The following is a 24,510-nucleotide window of genomic DNA, read 5'->3' on the forward strand; positions in this document are numbered from 1 at the left end:
TCCTAAGTGTGATTTTTTTTTTCCTTCTGGTCCCCATGAAGAATAACAGTACTTGCTGCCGTGTCAAAATGTGCTAAGGCAACAGCGTATTGTTGAATACCTTTGGTGGAAAAGAAGGAGAGGTACAATATCGTATGTGAAGACTACTAGCATGTCTTCTCCCATTTAACCACACCTTATTATTTTCTTTTCCCCATTATATTTGTTTTGATTTTGGATTGCAAGCTGTGTGGCCCGAACGCCTGTTCCTGATACAATGTCGTAATAGCTCTGTCCTCGTAATAATGGAGAACGATTTTCCACCACCTCCGCCCACGCAAAAAAGCACATCTACATCCGTGCAAAGGCTTCATCTGTGCAAAGGCTTTATAAATCTCTGCTCATCGGTTGGATATGTTCTTTAAACGTCCCCTTGCATCTTCAATGCTTCGGCAGACCAAACACGGGGTTGCAAAGCCAGGCTTTTCTTCTGTTGGGTCTCCTTTTCCCGCCCTGTTCATAAGAGGCACCGCCGCTTCGCTGTCACTTTCCGCGCTTCATTCTGATGGTTACAAAAAACACACACACACAACGCCCAGGATTCTTTTTAAGCCCCGGTACTTGAAGAGTTAAATATTATCTTGGTTTCTACGCCCGTCCGTTCCGAAAGTCGAGTCTTAGAAATAGAACTTTCTTCTCAAATTCAGTACTATACCATTCTGGTTTCTAAGGCAGGGCGATATACTTTTTAAAAACTCCACTACGGTACGTCGACTCCCAGAGAGGCAATCGAGAAACCATCTCTTCTTACAGTTGGGACTTGAAAGCCCGCCTTAACGGAAGAGCGGACGAATCACCAACGCCAACAACGTCACCCACGCCCGAACCGCTCGTCCTCTTCCAAGATGGCCGCGCAGCGCGCGGCGCCACTCTTTGCGTCATAACCGCCACTCCGGCGGCCTTGCCCTTTTCCAGAATGGCCGCGCCGCGAGCGTCGCCAGCCTCCTCGGACTGAGAGGCACGAAGGAAGTTCGACGGGAGGGGAGAGTCAAGTCACCTCCTTTTCCTCGTCCTACGACGAGCCCGAGCGCGTCGGAAGGAAGTTGCGGTGGGGCGGGGAAGGTGCGTTTTCACCTGGGGGGGTGGAAAGGGAGGGCGGGGGGGGGAGAGAGAGAGAGAGAGAGGGAGGGGGGCGTGTGCTCCTACTGGCCGGCGGACGGCTGGCGATTAAAAACGGGAAAAAAAAAAACTTTATAGAGAAGGAGAGACGAGACAGAGAGGCGTTGCGGCGTAGTGGCGCCCGGAGGGACTCCTGCCGGGGCTCTTTGAAGTTTAACGCAAGGGAGAAGCGAGGGAGGTGAGTGAGTGGCATTGCGGAGTTGGAGCAGGTTGCTTTGCTTGCCCGCCCTTGGCCTCTTATATTATATGCCCCCCCCCATTCCTTATATTAAATTATATTATATAGCCCCATGAGGTTCACCCATCGCGTCCTGCGTTTTCTTTGTGGAGAGGCTGCCGTGCGTCGGTTGGGAGCGCCGGGCAGAGGCTGTCGATGCCCTGCAATGGGATGCCAGGCTCTTAACGAGTGGCACGAAGCTTTCCCTGCGGAGGCTGCCGCAGTAGCCACTGGAGGATGGGCGGAGGGCGTGGAGGAGAGCATGGGCATCTTTATTTTTATTTATTTTGTATTTCGCCAAGCAGGTATTTTGTGACAGGTACAAGTGTAAACATAATTATGAATTCATGAAATGGACACCGAATAAAAGGAAACATTAGGACAGGGGCGGTAGGCAGGCTGGTGCGCTTAAAGCAGACCTAGACTAGGCTTCTGGAATACGTTAGGCCTCACAGCCTGACTAGACATGTGGCATTTTTAACCTGAAACTAGCACTTTTCAATCTTATTCCAGCCCACCCAATAGATATTATATTAAAGTAATCCCCCTCCTTTGTTTTTTTTAAAAAATGACTCGGGTTGAGAATCAGTGGCCCTGGTATGTATTGAGGTATATCCGTATAAAGCCCGAGTATAAGAATTAAAGCTGTAAATTTTTGAGTTATGCCACAGATACATCTTAAAGTTGTTCAGAAAAGGAGGGGAGATGTCAAATAGTTCTCATTGTGGGAAAGCATGCAGAGTGAGCGGCCCTCTTGTCTTACTTGTTTGTGAAATTCCATCTAGTTTTGTTGAAATCAAACAGGAGTAAAGTAACTTTGGGATTTTTTGGGGGGGGGATTTCAAATTAGGATTTTTAGGATTTCAAGTCCATAATGTTACTGTCGACCTTCTGCAAAAATCTGAAGATGTGGATTAGTGCAGCAGTGTATAATTTAGTTTTTTTCCACTTAAGGTGGGGGGGGGGGGTGATGGAGGAACCAGTTGCATATTGCAGTGGAGAAAGGGAAGTGTTGATTTCTGCCTAGGAACATGTAAATATTATTCTTTTTTTTTCTTTAACATTGTGTATTACAGAGTCTGTTCTCAAATTTCATTTATGGTCACACCACATAATTAAGGTTCCACTTAGGGTATAAATATACAGGACCTCATTGCTTGTCAGTATTTGGAAATATTTGGCAATCCAATCAGACACTCTCCAGTTTTAACATTTCAGAATTAAACTATTCTGGCTATAATGCTCCAGCTCCCGAGATGGCAAGGCACCCTCTGCCATAGAGAGAAACTAAGCTCTTCAAGCTAAATGTCTGCAGCTGTTGCTTCTCTGTGAAGAGGGCAAAAAGGAATGTGTGGGGCCTATGTCAGGGAAGCTGGAAACAAAGTTCTATTTTCCCATCACTTCCCAAAGTAGGGAATAAAAGCCGTAAGGTCAGAAGGTTATATACTTTATCTCTGATCCACTTGGAAAATTAGGCAATAGGAAGAGAAGAAACTAAATTAAAAAAAATCCACCCTACCTTTCAGCTTTCTAGTGAAGTTAGTAATTTATTTCCCCTGTCCTTTTTGGATTGCTCAGTTAAAGGCATATTCATCAGTCATTGCTTCTTTGCATTAGTCATTTATCTAGTTCACCATTTATTATCTAGCCAAACTATTTTGACGAGTTATGGTTTGACAGTGATTTAACTGCTAAAATATTTTTCCAGTATCTCAAGAGTTGTTTCTTGATTAGGTAAGTATAGTTGCTTCTTGAGTTGTTGCTGAAATTGAGTTGTTTCTTCAGTATGTAAAAACTGAAAGGGGTGTAATTTGAACACAGTGATGCATTCTGTGTGATGTTAAAACAATTAACTCCATTCTCTGCCAATAGCTTTTAGTTTCAAAGTAGAAAATATTTTTCTTTGCATGATAAGATATGACAAGAAATGGATATTTAGTAGAAACGCCACCCAGGGCTGGTCTTTTATTTTTTTGTGTATTCTGCATTGCTGAATTTGTTTATGTTAGATAAACCATGTTTTAATGAGCCTGGTGTAGAGTTAGGCTCAATAGATATTAGCTATTTTCTCTTAATTTAATATTTCTCAGTGGGGCAACTTCAAGATGTGCAGACTTCCAGAATTCCGCAGCCAGCATGGCCATAGTTAATAATTCTGGGAATGGAACTCCACACATCTTAAAGTTGCTCAGGTGGGGAAATGTTACTTTAGTTCTTAAAGGTATGCACTGCTGGGCCTAAATGACTTAAGATGTATAGGCCTCTCCAGGGAGACTGAACATGTGATTAGCATGTTGCAATGACAGCATAGAGCTAAAAGTTTGTTCCCAATTTAAGTCATTTAGTATTCTAGAGAGGAAGCTGTTTGAGATATATTCTGATAGTCATGGGGGGAAGGTTACCCTAAAATTAACTTTTTTTCCAATTCTGCACTCTTTCTAAATAGGACTTGAAGTTGTAGGAGACTTCTTACTTGGATATATCTTCTTGCATTATCAGTGGTTCTTCAGAGAATGATTTCCCCTCTGGTCCAGCAACTGGGGAAACACTTGGTTGGAAAAGGAATAGCTGATCAAAAGTATTTGGTAATAACCATTCTAGTGGGCATAGCTCATGTTTTGCATGCCAAAGGTATCTGGATCAAACTATATATATAAATCTAAATAAACCAACTAAATCAAACCAAACTGGAACATTCAGGTCTTTTATCATTTGCTTGATCTGGATTTAGCAAATTTGAACCCACTTGTGCACTACTGTATATATTTGGATTTCATTTGAAACAATAGTGTCAGAAGCATATTGTAATTGAAATATATTACTTTTAAAAATAATTTTAATACAAGTTTTAAAGAAGATAAGGTAAAAATTAAAGTTAAAAAGATAAAAAGTAATACAAAATAATGTGAAGAAAAAAAGAGCCAGTTTGATCTATTGATTAGGGCAGGGATCCCCAGCCTCCAGGCCGCAGCCCACTACTGGGCTGTGGCCTATTCGGAACTGGGCCATGTGTGTGACTAGCCAGAGTGTGCATGTGCAGTTCAACTTGCATGAGCAGCAGGCCAGTGGGTACCTTCACGCATGTTGTGTGTGCCCACCACTTGCACAAGTCAAGCTGTGGCCATCCACCCCCTCGGCCCAGTTCCAAATAGGCCACATGGCTTAGTTCTCCTCCCCCCCCCCCCCCAAAAAAAAAAAAAGCTGGGCTACCAAACCTCAAAGGTTGGGGATTGCTGGGTTAAGATACCAGGCTAGAAATCAGAAAAATATGAGTTAGTTTATTTATAAAATTTATTGGCCACCCATTTTACCACACTTATCTCTGGGCAGCTTCTAGTCCTGCTTTGCACATGAAAGCCATCTGATTGATTTTGGGTCAATCACTCTTTCAGCCCAACCCACTTCACAGGATGTTGTAGAGAAAGTAGGAGTAGGGAGGAGTATTAGGTTTGTTTACCTCTTTGAATTATTTATAAAAATAATAAAGGCAGGATATAAATAAGGGAAAGAAAGAAAGAAAAAGGAAGAGAAAGCTAAAAGTCAAGAAAGGAATAAAATTAAAAATAGAAAAGAAAAAAGATACAAAGAAAAATATAAATTGAACTTTTTCAAAGCATTTGTAAATAGACAGGTCTGCTCAGAGTTAGTTTGGTATATAGTAGTTAAGGCATTAGGCTAGAAACCAGGAGACTGTGAGTTCTAATCCTGCTTTGGGCACAAAACCAACTGGGTAACCTTGGGCCAGTTAACCTGTCTCAATCTTAGAAAGTAGGCAGTGGTAAACAATTTCTGAAAAATGAAAACTTGCCAAGAAAACTGCATGGACTTGTTCAGGTAGCCTCCGAAAATTGGATACAATTGAAAGAAAGAAAACCAAATCTTTTCTTCTTGCTTGGAGAAAAAGCTATTAACTAAATAAGATGCTGAATATATATCCTTTAATTTTTTAATAATATACCCTTTTACCATTTGCTTTTTTTTACTAATACATGTTTTCATGTATTAGGATATTATGAAATAGCTCATTCTTTCTGCCCTGAGAAAAATCTTTTTCTCATGATACCATAAGACCTACTTAAACTTCAAGAATTAGGAAGTGAGGCAGTCTTAGAATCAATCATTTGTAGCTGAGTTCTAAAAAGCTCATAATCCTTTCTGTGAAAAGTACTTCTGGCTGCAGCCTGGTTTTCTCTGTTGCATTGTAACTTACAATTGTGGCCATGTAAATTGTAAGGAGTGAGTAACTCTTGGCCGGCTGTAAATTACTACAGCTTGGCTGTGTTTCAGCAACAAATGAAATGATCAGGAACCTCTAGTGCATGTTGGTAAATATAGAAGGTGCTATTCCAGTTTAGCAGAAGCATGGAGAAGTTTTTAATGATTAGGACTCAATCAAGATACTCCCAAGAGCTTCTGCAAATATTCTCTTTCTTCTGGTTAGCTCCCTTAATACTTCCCATCATCTGATTAACTTGTAAAATTGCAGACGTTGCTGGAGGGGAAAAAGTAATCACCAAGTAATATGCTAATTTGAGCTTTCATATTTAAGCCAAAAGGGAAGAGGATAAGTGTGTGTTCTGTGTTTTATGTGTGTATGTGTATGCATGCGTCCATGTATGATTCTCAAGGAGTTCTCTTTAGTAAGATTTATTGAGGTAAGAAGTTCCCAAAATTCCAGAAACTGAATTCTTTTCCATTTATAACCAATGTGTACCCAAGTACACTAGGCTGAAGACTTTTTGTTTCTTTATAACAGCTCTCCTATGATCTAATGCAGTGATGGCTAACCTTTTTGCCATCGTGTGCCAGGAGCGGGAGGGGGTGGTGGTGGTCGTGCGTCCGTGTGCCCATACCCATAATTCTATGCGCCCCACCCCCGCGCGCATGAGTCCCCCTGCTCCTGGCATGCGATGGGCCGGAAAGCCTCCCTCCCCCTTGGAAGCCCTCCAGAGGCCGGAACTGGCCCGTTTGCCAACTTCCTGTGGGACCGGAAGGCCTGTTTTTTGCTGTCCCCAGGCTCTGGTAGGACCGGAAGTTGGCAAATGGGCCATTTCCGGCCTCCAAGTGTGTGTGGGGAGGGCCGTTTTCACCCTCACCAGACTCCTAGAAAGGCTCTGGAGCCTGGTGAGAGAGAAAAATAGGCCTTCCCCACCCCCCCCGAGGCTCTCCGGAGGCAGGAAACAGCCTGTTTCCCTACTTCTGGTGGGCCCAGAAGGCCCGAAAATCAGCTGGCTGGCACACGCATGCGCACCGGAGCTGAGCTTGCATGCCCACCAATATGGCTACACGTACCACCTGTAGCACCTGTGCCATAGGTTCACCATCACAGATCTAGTGGGAAGAATCATTGGGAGTTTGGCAACATAGAAATATAATATATTATTATTAATGTCTCTGATCATAGGGAAACAGCAGCTGGATATTTATATATAAATATTCTGAACCCTAATCAGATTGGGGCTTAGATATTGCACACACATGCACACACGTGCATATCATACACACAGACAGTTCTTTTTTATTTTGAATATCAAGGCAGATTAAATATTGAGACACTGGAATAATCTGTAATTTCAGTGTTCAATCCTGGCCTAGTGCTACTACTAAATCCTGTATCATTAATGAAGTCCTTTCTTAGGATAATAGTTGGCAATATCCTGTTTATCACCAATAGTTATATGAAAAGAATCTTCTTTTCCCAGGAAACAAGGAAATATTTATTTTCATCTGATGGCTAATAATTCTCCAAATCCTGAAGTGAGAATTTGATTTTGGCTTCTTTGAATTTACTAAATTCTCTCAAGAAAAGTATAAACCACTCAATAAATTGGAAGAAGAAAACACAGCTTTCTGCTTTGTTGGGAAATTCCTCTCTTTTTTTCTGTCCCTTTATCTAAAAGAAACTAAGCTATTTTTATCACACCAAGCCAACAAATAGTAGCTCAGTACTGCATAGGAAGATCACTTTTTAAAAAAACCTTTATTTTTATTTTCTCAAGAAAGCAACTTCTAAATTAATTTTTGTTCCCTTTTTAAGCCAAGCTTTTCACGATTCTGCACATTTAAACGTGAATGTATGTATGAATGCTACATTTCTAAACTTACCGATTTTTTGTTGTGACAAGCTTTAATGGTGTAACTTATTTTAATTTTCCACTTTTTTCTTCTATTCCTAACTGTATGCCATTAAAGTGAATCATTTCTTTAAATCCACCAGTTCTTCCTTGACCTTGTTCTTTGATTTTTTTTTAATCATTTCACTGAGTATATTAATTTTTTCTTAGATGCTTAACTAAAATTTCTGTATAACTGAATTGTAACTGGTGAACATAATGTGCTTATTTGATATCCAGCAATCCCAAATTTTATTCAATAAATTGAATTGGTTACACTTCCAATTTTTGGATTTTAAACAGCTGTTTCATAACATTTATTAATCTATAATATTCAGAGGATACAGAATTAATACTGGAGGAGGCCCAAGCTTGTAGTAATAGAATTAATAGAAATATTGGTTTTCATTTTTAGCCTATCCATATTTTTAGTTCCTGGTAGATGAAAAAAGAAATGGAGGTTTTAAATGTTTATACTTCATGAGGTGAATGAGGGACTTGAGATGCTTTCATTTCTATTTAAATTAAGTACCATTGAGTTAACTAACTAAGTGTCTATATATATATGTCAGGGATGGCAATTTCCCCAAGGGGCCATATGAGAACTGGGATTGTTTTGAAACCAATAGGCTTCCTGTTGCTCTTTGGCGGAGATCTTATTGATCCCTGTTGTGTTTGGAGTTGAGCTTTTTCTTGGTAACTGTGACGGCTGGCACTGACATGTTCAGGGAGGAAGAAGGAAGGAGCCTCACATCACCTCATTTTAGACCAGCCAGGCCCAGCCACCACTCTTCCTGCTGTGGCCGCTATGCTCCTCCCTTCACTTGCTAGCTCTTGGCTGTGGTAGGCCTGCTTGCCTACAAGAACATGCTTTGACTGAGGTGGTGGATGGCCGAGCCCAGGTCCCCTCATATGATGATGATCATCATCACTATTTCCTCAGGCTGCTCTAGGTGATGGGTAAGCGGTCTGAAGGTACAGAGAAGCCCTTTCTCCCCTCACTTTCCTGCGGCCCCCAGCCACCTGAAGAAGCGCACAGTGATTGCATAGAACTGGACCCAGCTGGGTGGCATTCTTATTTACATTTGATTTCCAATTTCTGTCTGGCCTCATGCAGGTTGGACAGGGACAGTCAAAGGGCTTGGAGATGCCTTGGGGCTGTAAAATGCTCAGATCTTATGCACGCACGCACAGTTTGCTGTTCAGCTTGCAGTAATTTTGCTCAGTTCATAAGATCTATTCCACAACTTGCATTATGTACCCTCACTTGATTTTTTCTGTTGTTGAAGGCATCTGTCAGCAGGAGAGAAAATGGAATTTTCAGTGATTTCCCTGCAGACTCTCCTATGGCCCCTCTCGCATATCTCTACAAGGATCTGAATCTTAGGAACAGATGAGAATGTAGGGGGTTGCAATGAGTGAGGGAGAAATTGCTGAAAACTCTGTAGCTCCCTCTTAACAGAAGAAACAAACTTGCTTTTGTTTCTGCCCCTGATTTTCTTGATTATTATGCCAAGCAACTGTAGCACCATTAAAATATTGTGTGTGTGTGTGTGTAACAAGTTAATTTGAATTGTATCTTATGCCATATTTGCACGGATGGAGGTCTTTAATTTCAATAATGCCTTTCTGGGATTTGAATGAAGTTCATAATACTCACATTGAAATTCTATTGAAATATTAATCAGCTCTCAGACTCTCCATTCTAAAACTGCAGTTGCTAATGATAGTCATCTAATTGGTAGTAAATGTTTTATTTTTATTTATGTAGTATTAATTAAAGAAGGGATGGAACTTTATCTAGTTTCCATGGCTACTTGAAATTTTATAGTGGATTTCTTTTGGAAAGTTTTACCTAATAATTTACAATTCACAGGCAAATGTATACTCTAGCACAAAACAAATTATATATGTGTAAAGTGAAAATGTGGAAGTGTATTTGAAAACTATCCTATGTGACTTAGTGGTGAGTCATTTGGATGACTAGAATATAGTTTGAAATATCTTAATACTTTTAGAGTTACACTGTGGGTGAATTTTTAATTAAAAACACAAATGCTTTACTTCTAGCTGTGAATTCCATTACAAGATTGGTTATATGTTACCAAAGCAACCCATCTCCACAAATAAAGCAATGGGTGGAATCATTTCCAGATGGCGGGTAAGTAAATCTTCTCAATTGGAGGTATATATTTTTGTACGGCAGGAAGGAGAGTGTCTCAGATGAATTTTTAAGTTGTTCCGTAATGTAGAACAACTTGGTGAGTTTAGCTACAGCAGAATTATATTATCAGTGTATTGGTTGCTCTTATTTCTATTTGTATGATGAGTCTTCCAATGAAGATAAGCAGCTGGAATGTTTGAACTGCAGAATGTAATCCATCTCTTAAAATCAGAAGGCTATGCATATCTTTTATGCAGTATTTAATTGTGTCTAATTATTGTGGAATGAGATGCCCCAGGTCAGTGGTCCCCAACCTGTCTGGCAGCAGGGACCTATTTGGGGGGATAGGGGATGGTTTCACTTGCAACCTAGATCCTGTGCATGTGCAAGTGAAGCTTTGCTCACTTGCCTGCTGCTTGCGCGGCTCAGTTCCTAAAAGGCCACAAACTGGTAGTGGTCTGTGGGTTGGGGGGGGGGGGTTGGACCTCTGCCTAGAAAAATAATAATGTCGCTAATAACTAAGGTGCTGTCTAGAGAAAGGGTGAAGTCAAATCTGTTATGTTTTAGCATTTTGCAATACGAGTTTTGCTTAATGACAGACCACATATAACAGGCAACTTATTTTATGAAGTTTCTCCCTTTTTCGGAATCATTAACAAGAATAGCATTTATATCCTGCTTCCTTGAATTTGGAGTGCATCTCATGGAAAACTTTGATAAGAATACACAAATCATAATGAATTTCCAAGTTGGAGATGGTAGTCAAAAATAAGAATAGTAGCTTGAAGATATTTGTGGTTTATAATGAACCATGCCTGTTAAAATGTATACACACATAGGGAATCATGTTTATACTTTAAATATAATTTAATAATCTTATTAGTCCTGCTTTAAAAATAGATGTCATTAGGTTGTATTTATGTATAAGGAATATGTTTAGTTTTAAATGCAAGCAAATGTTATTTTTCAGATCTGTATAATTAAGAAAGACCCTTCTATTTAAATAGTTTCTTTGTACATATAGAAAAATGATTTTTTTCTATTTATGTGCAAATGTAAATGGCTGTGAAGTGTTGAAGATAATACAATAGGATGTATCTGCATATATTTTTTGCTATGTATACATCACATTTATATCCCACCCTTCTATTTAAAAGCTCTCAGAGCAGCATTTATAGTATTAATGTAATGTATTTGCACATTAATCCTGGGAAGTAGGTTCGGGTTGACAGATACTGAGTCACTGAAGGCCACCTGCAAATTTCATGGCAGAATTGAGATTTTGAACTCAAGTCTCTCTGGCATACTACACCGCCAGTTTATTGCACTGATTGCACTGTTGAAGGAAGAACTTACAATGCAGTAGATCAAACTGCAGTAAATGTAACTGTAGAGACTGGAAATTTCTGTGACTGAAATTTGTCCTCAACCTGATAGATATGCACAGAAATCTATCACTAAATAAGTATCCCTAAATATTAGGGATTATTTCTGAAATTCTCCCCTCTCTTTCTCTCTTTTCCTCCCTCCTCTCCCTCTCTCCAGAGCCTTCAGACAAGGGTTTATGTACTTCTTTTCATTGGTGTGCAAGATCACAGTTAAGATTAATACGACTGGAACAGAGGCACAGATCGAAATATATTTTGGCCCTTAGGAGTTTATAGATATGTATTACTTATCTAGATATTTACTGATTAGATATCTAAATACATAGATATCTAATTGTTCTGCCCCAGCTACGGACCCCAAAAAACGCAGCACACACAAAGTCCATACAAACCTTAGTTTACTAATTAAGGACTACTAATGAGTTTTCTTAGTAGTTGTTTGAACACAAGTACAGTTTAAATCAGTCTTTTTTGAACAAGGGCTGTTAATTTAACTTCATTAACAGTCGACAAGAATCCAAAGAATAATAACTCAATTCTGAAGCACAGTATTTCAGATAACCGTAATCTTACTGTGATTGGCAGAATGCCCAGAAGCAATTTGCAGGAAAACTGACAAGAAAGGAGCAAGAGCCGATCAGACGTTTCTGGAATCAAGATGCAAAGGAATATGAATGAAGTTGTTTCCTGCAAATTGCCTCAGTTGTCATCCTTCCTTAAATAGGCTAGGGGAGTGGCCAATTAGCCCCAAGCCTTACTTTCGAGGAGACCTCCTCCTGAGGAGCCACTCCTGCCTTTTGGCAGCTCTGTGCACTTGTGCATCAAGAAGAGTCTCCTCCTCTTCTTCCTCTTCACTTATGGGAGCTTCTGGAGGTTCTGAAGGCCCTGGCTGAATCCCCACCTCTGGCACCACATCTTCTCCAGCCTCCTCATTGTCTGCCTCGAGTGCCAGCTGCACAGGCTGCTGGCGCATCATCACACCAGCCTCCTCGCTGTCAGAATCAGCTACTAGTTGCACAGGCTGCTGACGGGCCACAACACTAATAGATATCTTTAGATATTCCTCAATCCAATTTCCTCTTCCTTTTAACAATTAGAATGCTGAAGAAAAAGATTCGGATTCACATATATATGTAGAAGCCTAGGATACAAGTTTGTATGAGAGTTTCTGTGTAGAGATGCGATGAACATAAATGTTCATTTGCGTTTCCATCATTCTGAAACATTTCCTTTTCATTGTAAATTTGTCTATGTTATTGTGAGAGAACAGGAAGGGAGAACTTTCAGAATATATATTATTTATGTGATTGCATACAATATTTGTTTTTCTTAGGTGATTAGAGCAACCTGTTATCTTCTTTTCTGTTTTCTCACTATTGGAAGGCTGGTGTTGGTGGTTCGATCTTATGGCTGCAGGACTTCCTTCAAACCTGTCTTGGCATGACCCTTTTTGTTTCAGCTTCATTGGAGCACTGATAACAAGTGGAGCAGTGACATGAGACTTTGGCCATGTCCTATATTTATAGTTTCCAAAATCGTCTTGCTTTTAATGTGTCCTTGCAGAGATATAGACAAAGAAGACAGATTTTATCTTTAAATAAATTTATTTAATTCTGCATAACTAGACAAACCTGTTCAAGATTCAAGAGGACCTTATCACAATTCTTACAGCAAAGTGAAATCTTCTGTTTGTATTTATGGAAAATGTAGAAAGATAATTACGCATTTTTCAGAGTATAAGAGGCACCTTAGTTTTTGGGGAGGAAAATAAGAAAAAAGCTGATTGGCAGGTGGATAGGCCTCCCGGAATACCCCCAATCAGCTGTTCCCAGAGGTGAATTTTAGCAACAGATTCCTTGGTTGTGAACTCTGTGCCTTGCTTTTTTTCTTTTTTTTCTTTTTTTTGCTGCCTCTGAAACTTCTGAAACTCTGTTTCAGAAAAAACTTTTTTCCCTGCCCCCGAAAGCCTCTGAAACAGAGCTTCAGAAAAAAAAGCCTCTGAAGCTCTGTTTGGGGGCTTCTTTTCTGTTTCTGATGTTTTTTCAGCCTCTGAAACTTCCCTTTGAGAAGCTGAGTGGGGCTACGTTCGGAGTATAAGACGCACCCAGATTTTCACCCCCTTTTTGGGGGGAAAAAGGTGCGTCTTATACTCCGAAAAATACAGTAATATCTACATTGAAGTTTACTAAAATTTACAACTTGATTAATTGAATTTTTCCATGTACTAATTTATTTATTTTTTTACTCTTTTTAAAAGCTTCCATAAACTTACTAGTTTTTTTCACTTCTTAAAATTCCTATTAAACTTTAACATATCCTAGTCAAGGAACATCTCTCTTTCTCTCTCTGTCTTCTCTTCTCCCTCCCTCCCTCCCTCCCTCCCTCCCTCCCCCCCCAAGCATTCACCAACAATTTATATCACCCAGAAGTCAAAGTTACTTCTCTACAGACCTGGGAAACTGCTTCATTTGGGATGGTCTCAGTCAAGTGAAATTTGTTACTTCAGTGATCTGTTCTTTTACATAGTAATATTGATTTTGAGGATATGTGCTGCTCAAAACACACAGTGCCAAGCGACCTGTTATGCAATTTTTTCTCTTAGAAATTGGTCCCCCTTTCTGCAAATTGCAGTTTCTGCTTCCTTACTGTATTGCATTTCTTTCTCATGTAATCTGTGGAGGCAGTTAAAGTTATGGGAAAAAGTTACAGTGCATGTGTTACAAATGCTTCTTTATATGTGCACTTGTGGTCACTAGTAATATATCACCTTAGCATGAGGTGACTGGGGAAGTAAGTTATATAAGCAGAGAAAAAATTTGCACGGGAGTCTTCTATTACTCAAATTATTACAACTCTACCCTTCTCCAAATTTCTAACTTTTGTTCGTTTGATAGTATTTATTATCTAGTCTTTCAGGGTAATATTTCACAGCTTTTTCCTTTCATTTATAAGCAGGCAAAACCTTCCACTGTAGAAGTGTTGGAAAAACTTGATAAGGTAGGATATCCTTTTAATACTGTTTTTATGAGCTGAGAGGCTTTAATTATCTTTTTAGGTGTCACGTTATATGTAGTTTAAGTTAGAGAATATAAAAAAAATTGTGGATGATTAGTTAGAGTATCTTATCTATGTCACAAGCATAAACATTCTAGGTAGAAGCAGGCTATTTGAGAATAAATAAAAATGAAAATTTATAAAATGCTGAATTTTAGGAGGAAAGTGCTTTAAGAAGAGGAAATAAAAGAGACTATATATTCTTCGCTGTTGCCAAAGACTCCGTTTTTCTTAGAGTGGAACAAATGATTAACAAATTAATTTACCTATTAAATTTAGTAAAAATACTTCCATGTAGGTAATACATATGAGAGTCAGTTTGGTGCAGTGGCTAAGGTATCAGACTAGATAATGGGAGACCATGAGTACTAATTACATCTTGGGCCCAAATCCATATTGGGGCAGTTATAGTCTCATCTGTGTCTTATGGAGGAGGCAATGGCAAACTGTTTCTGAAATCTTGCTAAGAAAACTGAATGGATTAGTCCAATCGGTGACCAGGTGTAAACATTGACTTGGTGCCACAATGTAATAAAAAATAATAGTTAAGATATTAGATTTATCTATGTTAGTGCTTATTCAGAATTAAAGCTAGTCCTTCTTTAGCAACCTCAATTTGTTCCGATGACATGGTCGCTAAGTGAACCACATGACTGAGAGACAGAAATGCTGTGAAGATTACTGATTGTTGGCATCTCATTTAGATAAAATTATTCTCACTCCAATGTGTGTTTTTGTCAGGTGCAAAAATTTAGGCATAAATCTGGGCATTTGTCAGAAAATGACAGAAAATGTTTTTTACAAACATTTATTACCATCATATTTGCAAACAGTTGCTATCTGAGGCAGCTGCTAAACAAGGACTACCCAGTCAAAAGCATTTATTTATTTTTACATAATAAACTATATTTAAAAATCAAACTACATTTTTGAGCTTTCTGGTTTCTGCAGTTTCTACAGGCATGTTGGATAATCTTGAAGTGAAGATAATTTTTTATAACTTATTCTCTTTTAATATAGGAGAAAGTAAAATGTACCTCATTATTTTCTTCATCTTCTTACACAGATGTTTCTCTATTCTGCCTCACACCTTTGTATATGTATGAAGTGAGGGTTATGCCTATGTTTCTGAACACAAACCATAAACAGGTTTAGAACGTTATTCAGTACATTATCTCATTCTTAATTTTTCAGATACAAGTTTTAGAAAGTTAAAATGCTGCCAAGATACTAAAATATAAATATTTTTATATTTACAGGATATCCAGTCACTGGAAGAGTTCAGAGAAAAAAATCAGAGGCAGCAGAAGCTATGGGTTGGAAGATTTCTCCTCTATTCATCTGTCCTCTATCTTCTTATTTGCTTAGTTATTTATTTGTGGTACCTTCCTGATGAATGGACTGCTCGATTTATTATGACTCTTCCACTTTTTGCATTTCCTCTGATGTAAGTAAAATATTTCTGTTTCATAGCATTCTGTTATATTTACAGACTTTATGAAGAAAGAGTTGAAAAGAATGCTATGGATTCTTCTTGAAATAGAGTGTTATCCTGAGCTCTCTGCAGCTATCCAGATCTTGTAAACAAGGAGTCAGGAAACAGTTTTTTTCCATAAGCTAACCAGGACCTCTGAGAAGTTCATAATGAATATGGAAACCCAGTAGCCTTCTGTTGTTATTTTTGAACAAGACATGCTCTAATATATAATTTTTGCCACGAGATAGGTGGTAAATAAATTTAACAAATAACGATAATTTTATATTCCATTAATTTGTGTATTCACCATCTGAAGTGCTATCCCTGTGTTACGGCAATGAGTATGTTCCATGAAAGTACCAAGAAGTACTTTCCTTTGCCTGTCCTGAATTGCCCATTTTACAACTTATTGGATGATCCCAATTTCTAATGCTGTAAGAAATAATAATAATAATAATAATAATAATAATAATAATAATAATAATAATAATAATAATAATTTTCCCATCTAAATTAAATAATTCTAAAGTTGCAGCTTTTTCTGCATGGTGCTGTTCTGGACTCTTGGAACTCTTTTTGATTTACAGTAGCCATTCTGAGGTACAAATCCACGCTCTGCATAGTTTTCACAAGATACTCACATCATAGATTTGTACATTTCTGCTAGGAAGGAAATACTTTGTTCGGGCTTAAAAAAAGAAAATAAAGTTTTCTGAGACTAAGAAAATAACTTTCCATACAGAATGGGTAACTTTGGCCAGAGCATGCATATGATACTAGACAAGGCGGGTCCGTGGGCTGCATGCAGCCCTGGAAAGTTAGTAATACAGCTCTACAACAACATAAACTTTTAACGTTATTGTGTGATTTATATAGATTAACTATGTTACATATTGTATATGCAGCCTAAGACAATTCCTATTCATTCAGTGCGGTCCAGGCAAGCCAAAAGTTTGGTCACTTGTGTCTTAGACCAGAGGTGTCAAACTCGCGTTGTCACAGCGGCACCATGTGATGTATCGTGGCTTTTTCCCCCTTCGCTAAACTGGGCATGGCCCATGGACTACGAGTTTAACAGCCTTGTCCTAGACTACTGTTTGGTGACTCCTGACACACTCCGGAGTCACAGAAATATAGTGATTGTATTTATGGCAATCACAACTTTGCATTACTACATGAGAAACTGTCAGGCATATATGAGGTCAGTGAAATCATAGAGGAATCATGGGTTATAGGAACCCTTGGAATAATTAGACCAAGACCAAGGAACACTGACTCTCAATCCAACAGCCCTGGTCAGGATGGTCAGGGACTTCTTAGAACTCAATTTTCTATCTTCTAATCTACTTGCTCGCCTGCCTTCTCTTAACACATTCTTATAGCTGTAGCACTAATTGGATAGAATACAGATCAGTTTTCTCACGCTGGTTTATGAGAAGGATATATTTTTTTTTAAAAGCCTCTGGAAAGGGAAAGAAAACCCCCAAATGCTACTCCTTTGTTTCTTCTTGTTTCTGTGGTAGTAGGTTACCTACTTTGCAAGATCAGATAGAATTAATCTCAATTGTTTTTCCCCTGCTAGGAATGACTAGCTGTTGACAACTTGTTTTTTCTTTCAGTCAAAATGTGAATCTATGTGGAATATGTAGTTTGATCTGGTGCTAATTCTGGAGTCTTAAGCAAAGTAAATAGTGCCAGCCTTTCTTGGCCTGCAGTTCCTAGAAAAATGCTGCCTTGGGCTACTCTCCAAAGGTCTGATAGTATTACCAATGCTGGCAAAGTTTGCTGGCTTTCTGGAATATGTTTGCTGCCTAGCTTAATGCATGCATTCAAATTAATTTTGAAAGTAAGATAATGAAGGCATTTTCAGTGATTTTGCTATTTATATCCAAAATGTTCAGCTTAGCTTCTTTTAAATTCAAAACATTTATAGAATTGCCAAACATAAATGAAAAAAAAATCAGAAATATTTATATTCCTAATAAATTTTAATATGTAAAGCTCTTTATGTATTGCAAACAAGCAAAGAAGGACTCACAAATTATATAGTAAAATTAGGGCTATTCAGAGATCAGGGTCTGATCAAACTTCAGAAAAGTTTGACAGTTTCAAAATTATGTTATTTTTCAAAGTATTTTTATTAAACACTTTAGATTTTATTTATTCATGGCAAAAATGTTAAAAAAACACTTAAAAACATTTTAGAAAAGGAGTACTATGATTGTATTATGTTTTCTTTATTGTTGACTACCATTTCCTACATTCCAATAAAAAACATTTTTTTTCCTTTGCAGAACCTTATAGTTACTTTGATTGTACCATTTAAGCCTCATAATATAGGCTGGATTTAATTTGTTTCACATCAGATAATGTAGCCCAAGTACACAGTGTGGACTGTGGATACTGAGATGATTATGCTTACTAGAAGTATATGTATTTACATAGAAAGAAAACTCCAGAACATTTTCTGATGCTACATTTTCTGGAAATTGCACACTTCTGGAAAGAGAATATCTGAGCTGAAAAGTTCAGATGGCTGCAAGATTGCAGCAAATCTAATTAATATTTATATTTCTGCTATCCAGAGGTAGATTACTGAAATGATTTGGAAAAGTATTGATTCTGAAAAGCTTAGTATGGTTTTTCTGTTTCCTGTTAATCCATCTGTATTGTGAGATGGCTAAAATGAAGTATTACATTTGCTGACAAAAGCTGTTTAACATTGCCACCTTGTTCATAATTTCAAATACAGCACAAGGGTGAACTAGTTTTACTCATACTAAAGAGCTTGCTATTTGGTTCACCGTAAACAAAAGTTTGCAATTGCATGTCTCTAACACAGAAATTTCTGTGTTACAGAAATTTATCCTGTTTTTATAAATGTTTCTGTAAAAGAGAGGAAGAAATACAGAAACCGTATTATCCTCCACTTGTCTTAAATTCTGGTTTTATTTGACATATAATGATGGAATTTCAATAAGACAGCATATCTTCCTTCCATATAGAGCACCTTAATTGGATGCAATTTTATTAAGATAGGGGATGGATCAGTAGTTGGTTTTTGCCTTCCAATTGACAGTCTGCAGTCTTTGCCTCTAATACAAATTTTGCTGTCTTATTGTCCTTGCTTGAAACAAGTCCTTTCAGTGAACTTATAACATGAAACGAGGTGGTTACCTAAGCACATGACTTTTTTGGCATTAGTTTCTTTTATTAAAATTGGGATTAGTTACGATGCATTACAGATGATAGTTAAATTCTTACAAACAGTGACAATGTTTAGTTTGTTCTTGTTTAGATTTTAATGCTGGATGTTCTTTCTCTTTTTTACCCTCTAACTTTTCTCTTCTCTTTAGTGTTTGGTCTATAAGAACACTCCTCATCTTCTTTTTTTCAAAAAGAACAGAAAGAAATAGTGAGTATCTTATTTTTCTTTTTCTTTTTTCTAGATCATGTAAGAATTAACATGATATTAATAGAGTGACATTGTATACAGGTAGACCACACTTAATGACCCTAATTGAGATCAACAAATCTGCCGCTAATGGTTGCTAAGTGGAAAATCATGTGACTATGACTCTTCCCATGGCTGGAAAGAGACAAGACGACTCAGTTAAACACGTTCAGACTTTGTTTGCCCCCTAACCACTACCCCATTCTGTGGGGTCAAGTGTCTGCTTACTGTCTTGTCCACATCAAAAGCAATGCAGTTGTGCCAACTGTCTGGGGCTGGAAGCCATGGGTATGCTACGCAAGCAGCTTATTCTCCATTGTTGGTGGAGACAGCAGCCAGTGTGGGTAGATCGCCCAATCAGCTGAAGGACTGAGTCAGCCAATAACATTAAAGTCCGCCCCTGTTGCCAGGCAGGTCCAGCTTTTGACTCAGTCCTTCAGTTGGATGGGCGTGTGGGTCTTAGCTCTTTGCCTTTTTCTGCTTATATTTCTTATTACTGTTTGGAATTTGTGGTTTTTTTGACTCGGATTTCTTGACTACGATTGCATCTTCTTCCTTATCCCTTTGGACTGTCTGACTTCGCTGTGAGTGTTACGTTTGAATTTGGTGTTTTTCGGATTGCCTCGCTACTTCTGCTGATCGGGGCTAACCTTTCCCCAGCCTGCCTCCTTCGTGGAGGGCGGCTTTAGATTTCAGGATTGTTTTTCTTTGATTCCGGAGGGCTCGTTTGGCGTTTTATTAGTCTGGTGCCCTCAGAGACTTTCCCAGCTTCCGAGAGGTTCGTTGGTGAGGAGTTTCGCGCCGCGGAGTTGGCAGCGGCCATTTTGAAGCACCCTTTTTGCGCCGCTCCGATCTTCGCAGTTTAAATTGATTCTTGACAAGCCTGCTTGGGGATTTTTTTCCTGCTGTCAACTGTTCGCCTGCTAGCCCTTGCGCTCCTGCTACTTCAGCCTGGACTAGTCTTCTCTCCCTTTGATCGTCCTTTTGTTGAGCCAGTGCACTTGTTATCGCCACTTGCTAATCGCTTGTTAGCGGAGCTCCACGCTCCCGTCACTGCCGGGCGGCGGCACTGGGGCTTGCTTCGGATTAATTTGCTCCAGACTTTAAACAGCCCCTTGCTCTGTTACTGCAGCCTTGGCCCCTCTATTGCAGTTGCTGCTTATTGGACTGGGACATTTATTAGCCGCCATTTTGTGAGCTGACATCTGGCATCGGCGGCCATTTTGTGGAGTCTAGCGCTCCCCTTGGCACTTGTGGAGTTAGTTTACGCTCCCATTCATACTGCCTGACCTCTGCTGCTGGACTTGATTGTACTGAGGTCTATTAGCCGCTCGGATGCCTAAAGCAGTGGCAAAATCCAAGCACGGCCGGAGTGCCAGTGCCAGTGACCAGGGTAAATCAGACACCACGTCTGTTATCCCTCCGCTCGCCCGGGAGGCCTCCAAGGAGCCATCCCTGGCCTTGCATACAGCGCACTCTCGCCATAGGTCTCACGGTCATCACGTTGGATCTTCTAAGGCCGAAAAAAGAAGGGACAAGGTCCTGACTAAATTGTGCGCCAGGGCTAGTGCTAATCTTCTTTCGACGCCTGCTCCTGCTCCAATCACCGGGGAGGCCTTGGCTCCTGTGGGCGCTTCACGCCCTGTCACCCCGGATCAGCTGTCACTTCAAGATTGCCCAGTGGTCATTTCAACAACCAACTTATGGGGTTCAGGTCCTCCTCCTCCTCCTCCCCCACCCCACCCGGAACCTGCAGGTCCTCCCGACCATCAGCTTGCTGAGTCTCAAACTCAGCATGATTCCTTGAGCCTAACGGTTGCCCAGGAGTCAATGGCCTTAACGACCCCTGACGTTCCTCCTATCGCAGCTGTAACTCTCCAACTTCTCCCGGAGCAACTTCATCAGCTTATTGAGGCTGCAGTTCAACGATCTCTGGCTGCATGGCGCCACGCTGCTGGTGGGCCGGATTCGTCTCGGTCAGTCATATCTGTTTCTCCGGAGCGAGCAGTCCAGGAGAGCGCTCATTCGGATCGGGTTCCTGACTCCCCTACTGGCTCGCATTCGAGTCATCCATCGGTTCTGACAGAGGCTGATTTCAGTGACTCTGGTCTGTCAGATGATGACAACCTACCACCGGACCAACTGGCCTTCACCGGACTTTTTCCACAGGCGTTGTTCAAATCCTTGCTTTTCAAAGCCGTCAGTACTGCCCATTTGTCGTCTCCAAATGCTGACCCTGTGCCTGCCTCCTCTTCTTCTTCTTCCTCTGCGGCCTTGGACCCCATGTTTGCGGAGCCTTCGAGGCCGGTGACTTCGATCCCTACCCCTCCCCTCTTTCTGGATGTGGTGAGAAGTAAGTGGTCTTTTCCGGGTTCTGCGCCACTCCCGTCCTCCAATGACTGCAAGAACTTCCAGGTGGCCGAGGACTTGGACTCTCTTTTACGAATTCCTTCTGTGGACCCGCCGGTGGTCGCCTTATTACCCAACGCCGGTGTTCCTGGGGATCCGGATGAAGGTCTACGACCTGAAGAGCGCCGCTTGGACTTGGTCCTCCAGAGGGTCCACCAAAGTTCAGCCTGGGCGATTAGAGCAGCTACCATGGCTTCGTTCTTCAATCGCACTACCCTCTTGTGGTTGCGTCAATTGCAAGACAAACTGTCTCCAGGGGATTCGCGTGCTAGGCAGGACCTGAATAAGATCGTGGCAGCATTGCAATTTTCGGTGGACTCCACCCTGAATGCCACTCGTTTTGCCTCCAAAGCTCTGGCCTCCTCCTTCGGGGCGGATCCGGTTATGCTTGAAGCCGACGGAGGTTATTGGGTGCCGGGTCTCGTCTACGTGAGCCCGCCACCGCCAGCCTGCAAGTTTTGCTGTGATCTACACAGGCGGCATTCGGGCCTTGCAGAGGATCGTGCAGGCCCGAAATTTCAAAGGCAGGTGTGCGGCGACCATCCCGTCAGGGCTCTGTGGGCGGTGCCATCAATCTAGCCAGGCTTGTGTGTCTTTGTGGACAGCTGAGGATCCCCGGCGAGCGTCCTGTTGCGGTCAGGCTGTGTGGCTGTGTGTGCAGGGCTCGCAGACCTGTTTCCGCCACCATCGGCCTTCATTGAGAGTAAGTGGAGCAGCGGGTGCCATTTTGTCGCCATCTTCTTTGGCGCCCGCCATTTTGAATCGGCCTGTCGGTGTGGGCTTCTCCTCAGAGAAGTGCGGGGGGCGTTTGCACACATTTCTCAATGCATTTGATACCCCTTTTTGCCGGAACTCTAGATGGGCTACTTGGGGGTTTCAGAGGCTGTGCGGGCTTCTCGCCCTGCCCCTCCCCCCGGGTAGGGACTATTGCTGAGGCCTCAGGCCACCTGGATTGGCAAGCTTCTCCTGCTGCAGCGAGAGGAGCTCTCACATTTCACGCTCACCAAGTGGTGTCTGCCTGGTGGGACAGTTTTTCCACAGTTAAAAAAAACATAAAAAGGACATTAATTTCTACTCTGAGCTGCGTCTCCGCCTGTCGCATTTGCCATGGGGGACTCGTCCTTTTCATCGGACCTGGAACAGGAGGCTAGTCCTGCCAGATCCTTGATGGCGCATAAAAAACATTCGGGCAAAAAGTCGGCCTCCAGCAGCCGTAAACCTCACCATTCTAAGTCATCTTCATCGGCCGATAAAGATGCACTTCGCAGACACAAGGCTCTGGAAAGAATTTGAAAAAGCGAAACTCGCTGTGACTGCGCTGGATGACCAGGCCGGGACAGCCTATCAACGTGAGCCCCCTGACTCCGGTCATGGCGTGTCAGGACCATTTACTTTGGTTCCGCTGGCACTAACCAAAGGTGTTTCACAGTCGCTTCCAGACGTCTCAGTGGCATGGGTACCTTCTCACCAGCGGTTGTGCCGTCAACAGCCTTCCGCCACCTTCACACCTACGGCGGCGGGTCTCCGCTCTGTACCTCAACCTGCCATGAGCTCACAATTTGACTTCCAGGCCATGCTCTCTACGGCTTTGGCTTCCATCATGGCGGCGGGGGCACAGTCTGCTGTCCAAAGTCCGGCCAGGGAGGGCCCTCGTGAGACGCAGACAGCTCCCATTCTGCGACATTCTCGCTCGCCGCTGCGCCGTGAACTCGACTCGTCGGAGGGCTCCGGCTGTGAGGATGACTATCCTGTGGACCTCGAGTTTTCTGAGGACGAGGGGTTATTGCTGGATGCTCCAGCCTTTATGGGTTTGTTTCGCCTGGCGCTGTTTAAGTCCTTACTCCACAAGGCGTGACTAACTACTAATTTGGGGTCCGTTGGCGCGCAACCTTCCTCTTCCCAGCCTGATTCTGGCCCACATGATGCCTTGTTCAAGCAGTCCAAGCATGAAAAGGACTTTACTCCATGTCCTCAGTTCACTGACGTTTTGCAGGCACCATGGGGCCAAACGGGTTCGTCTACGGCGCCCACCAATTTGGACAAAAAGTTGTTTTGTTCGGCGCCTGAGTTGGAGTCGCTGTTGGAGCTGCCATCCATGGATGCACCAGTGGCGGGCCTCACTTCCCAGTCCATGATTTTGGCGGATCCTCTGGATGGCTTGAGGTTGGAAGATAGGCGCATTGAATTGGCCCTCTGTAAGGCTCATCAGGCTGTGGCGTGGGCCATCAGGACTGCAACAGCTACGTCATTCTTTAATCGTGCCTCATTAATTTAGCTTCGACAACTGCAAGAGTGCCTGCCGCCAGAGGAAACACACTTACACCATGACATTAATAAAATTATTGCTGCTACGGAATATTCGGCGGACGCCTCTTTGAGTTCCATGAAGTTCACCTTGTGGGCCCTCGCTGCTTCCGTCACTGCTCGCCGCCTCTTCTGATTGTGCCCCTGGAAGGTCAACTTCAAAACTAAATTGAAGCTGGCGCCGGCGCCGTATAAAGCGCCTACCATGTTCGGGGCAGCTTTGGATCCTGTCCTTGTCGAAGACAAGGATAAGCGGAAAGTCCTTCCATCGACTTCCCGGAGGCAGGACAGGCGCTTCACTCCTTACACGCACCACCAGTCCTTTCGTGCCTATTCTGGGTCTGGCGGGTCATCCAACTTTCGCCAGTCGTTCCACTCGGCGGACCGTTTCTCCGACCGACAGACATTTCGAGACAGAGGCCGTTCTCAGGCCGCGTCAAAGCGCCCCTTTCGTGGCTCCGGTTCCAAAACCTTCAGGTGGGGCAAATGACTCTCCGGTCCCGTTGGCGGTCGTCTCAGGAGTTTTCACCGCCAGTGGGAATTGTCGACTCAGGACCTTTGGGTGCGTCGAACGGTGACCGAGGGTCTGTCCATCGAGTTCGTGGACCGACCGCCGAAACATTTCATCAGGTGCCCCGTACCCCTGTCCGTCAGATAATGTTGGCGGAGATCGCTCACCTGTTGGAGATCAAGGTGATAGAGTCAGTGCCGCAGGACCAGCGGAGGACGGGTTTTTACTTGGTCCTCTTCCTGGTGCCCAAGAGCTCGGGGG

The 24,510-nt window shown here is 41.8% G+C and overlaps 1 protein-coding gene across 5 annotated transcripts in view; it reads left to right on the forward strand.

Moving 5' to 3' along the window:
• The first annotated feature begins 948 nt into the window (after positions 1-948).
• LNPK (lunapark, ER junction formation factor) overlaps positions 949-24,510 on the forward strand; it is a 71,581-nt gene continuing 48,019 nt past the window's right edge. The window contains exons 1-6 of one of the 5 annotated variants that reach the window (XM_070933899.1): positions 949-1,101; positions 1,237-1,336; positions 9,559-9,649; positions 13,993-14,037; positions 15,354-15,541; positions 18,928-18,986. In XM_070933899.1, coding sequence (XP_070790000.1) covers positions 9,587-9,649; positions 13,993-14,037; positions 15,354-15,541; positions 18,928-18,986 — 355 coding nt within the window. In that variant the 5' untranslated portion in view covers positions 949-1,101; positions 1,237-1,336; positions 9,559-9,586. Of the gene's footprint in view, positions 1,102-1,236; positions 1,337-3,821; positions 3,961-9,558; positions 9,650-13,992; positions 14,038-15,353; positions 15,542-18,927; positions 18,987-24,510 lie in introns of those variants that run through there. The other 4 variants (XM_070933579.1, XM_070933734.1, XM_070933818.1 and 1 more) reach the window with 4 other exon arrangements.

This window comes from Pituophis catenifer, unplaced genomic scaffold (genome assembly GCF_029215685.1).
Source record: "Pituophis catenifer annectens isolate HBS135680 unplaced genomic scaffold, rPitCat1.0.hap2 SCAF_1, whole genome shotgun sequence".
In the NCBI taxonomy this organism is placed as follows: domain Eukaryota; kingdom Metazoa; phylum Chordata; class Lepidosauria; order Squamata; family Colubridae; genus Pituophis; species Pituophis catenifer.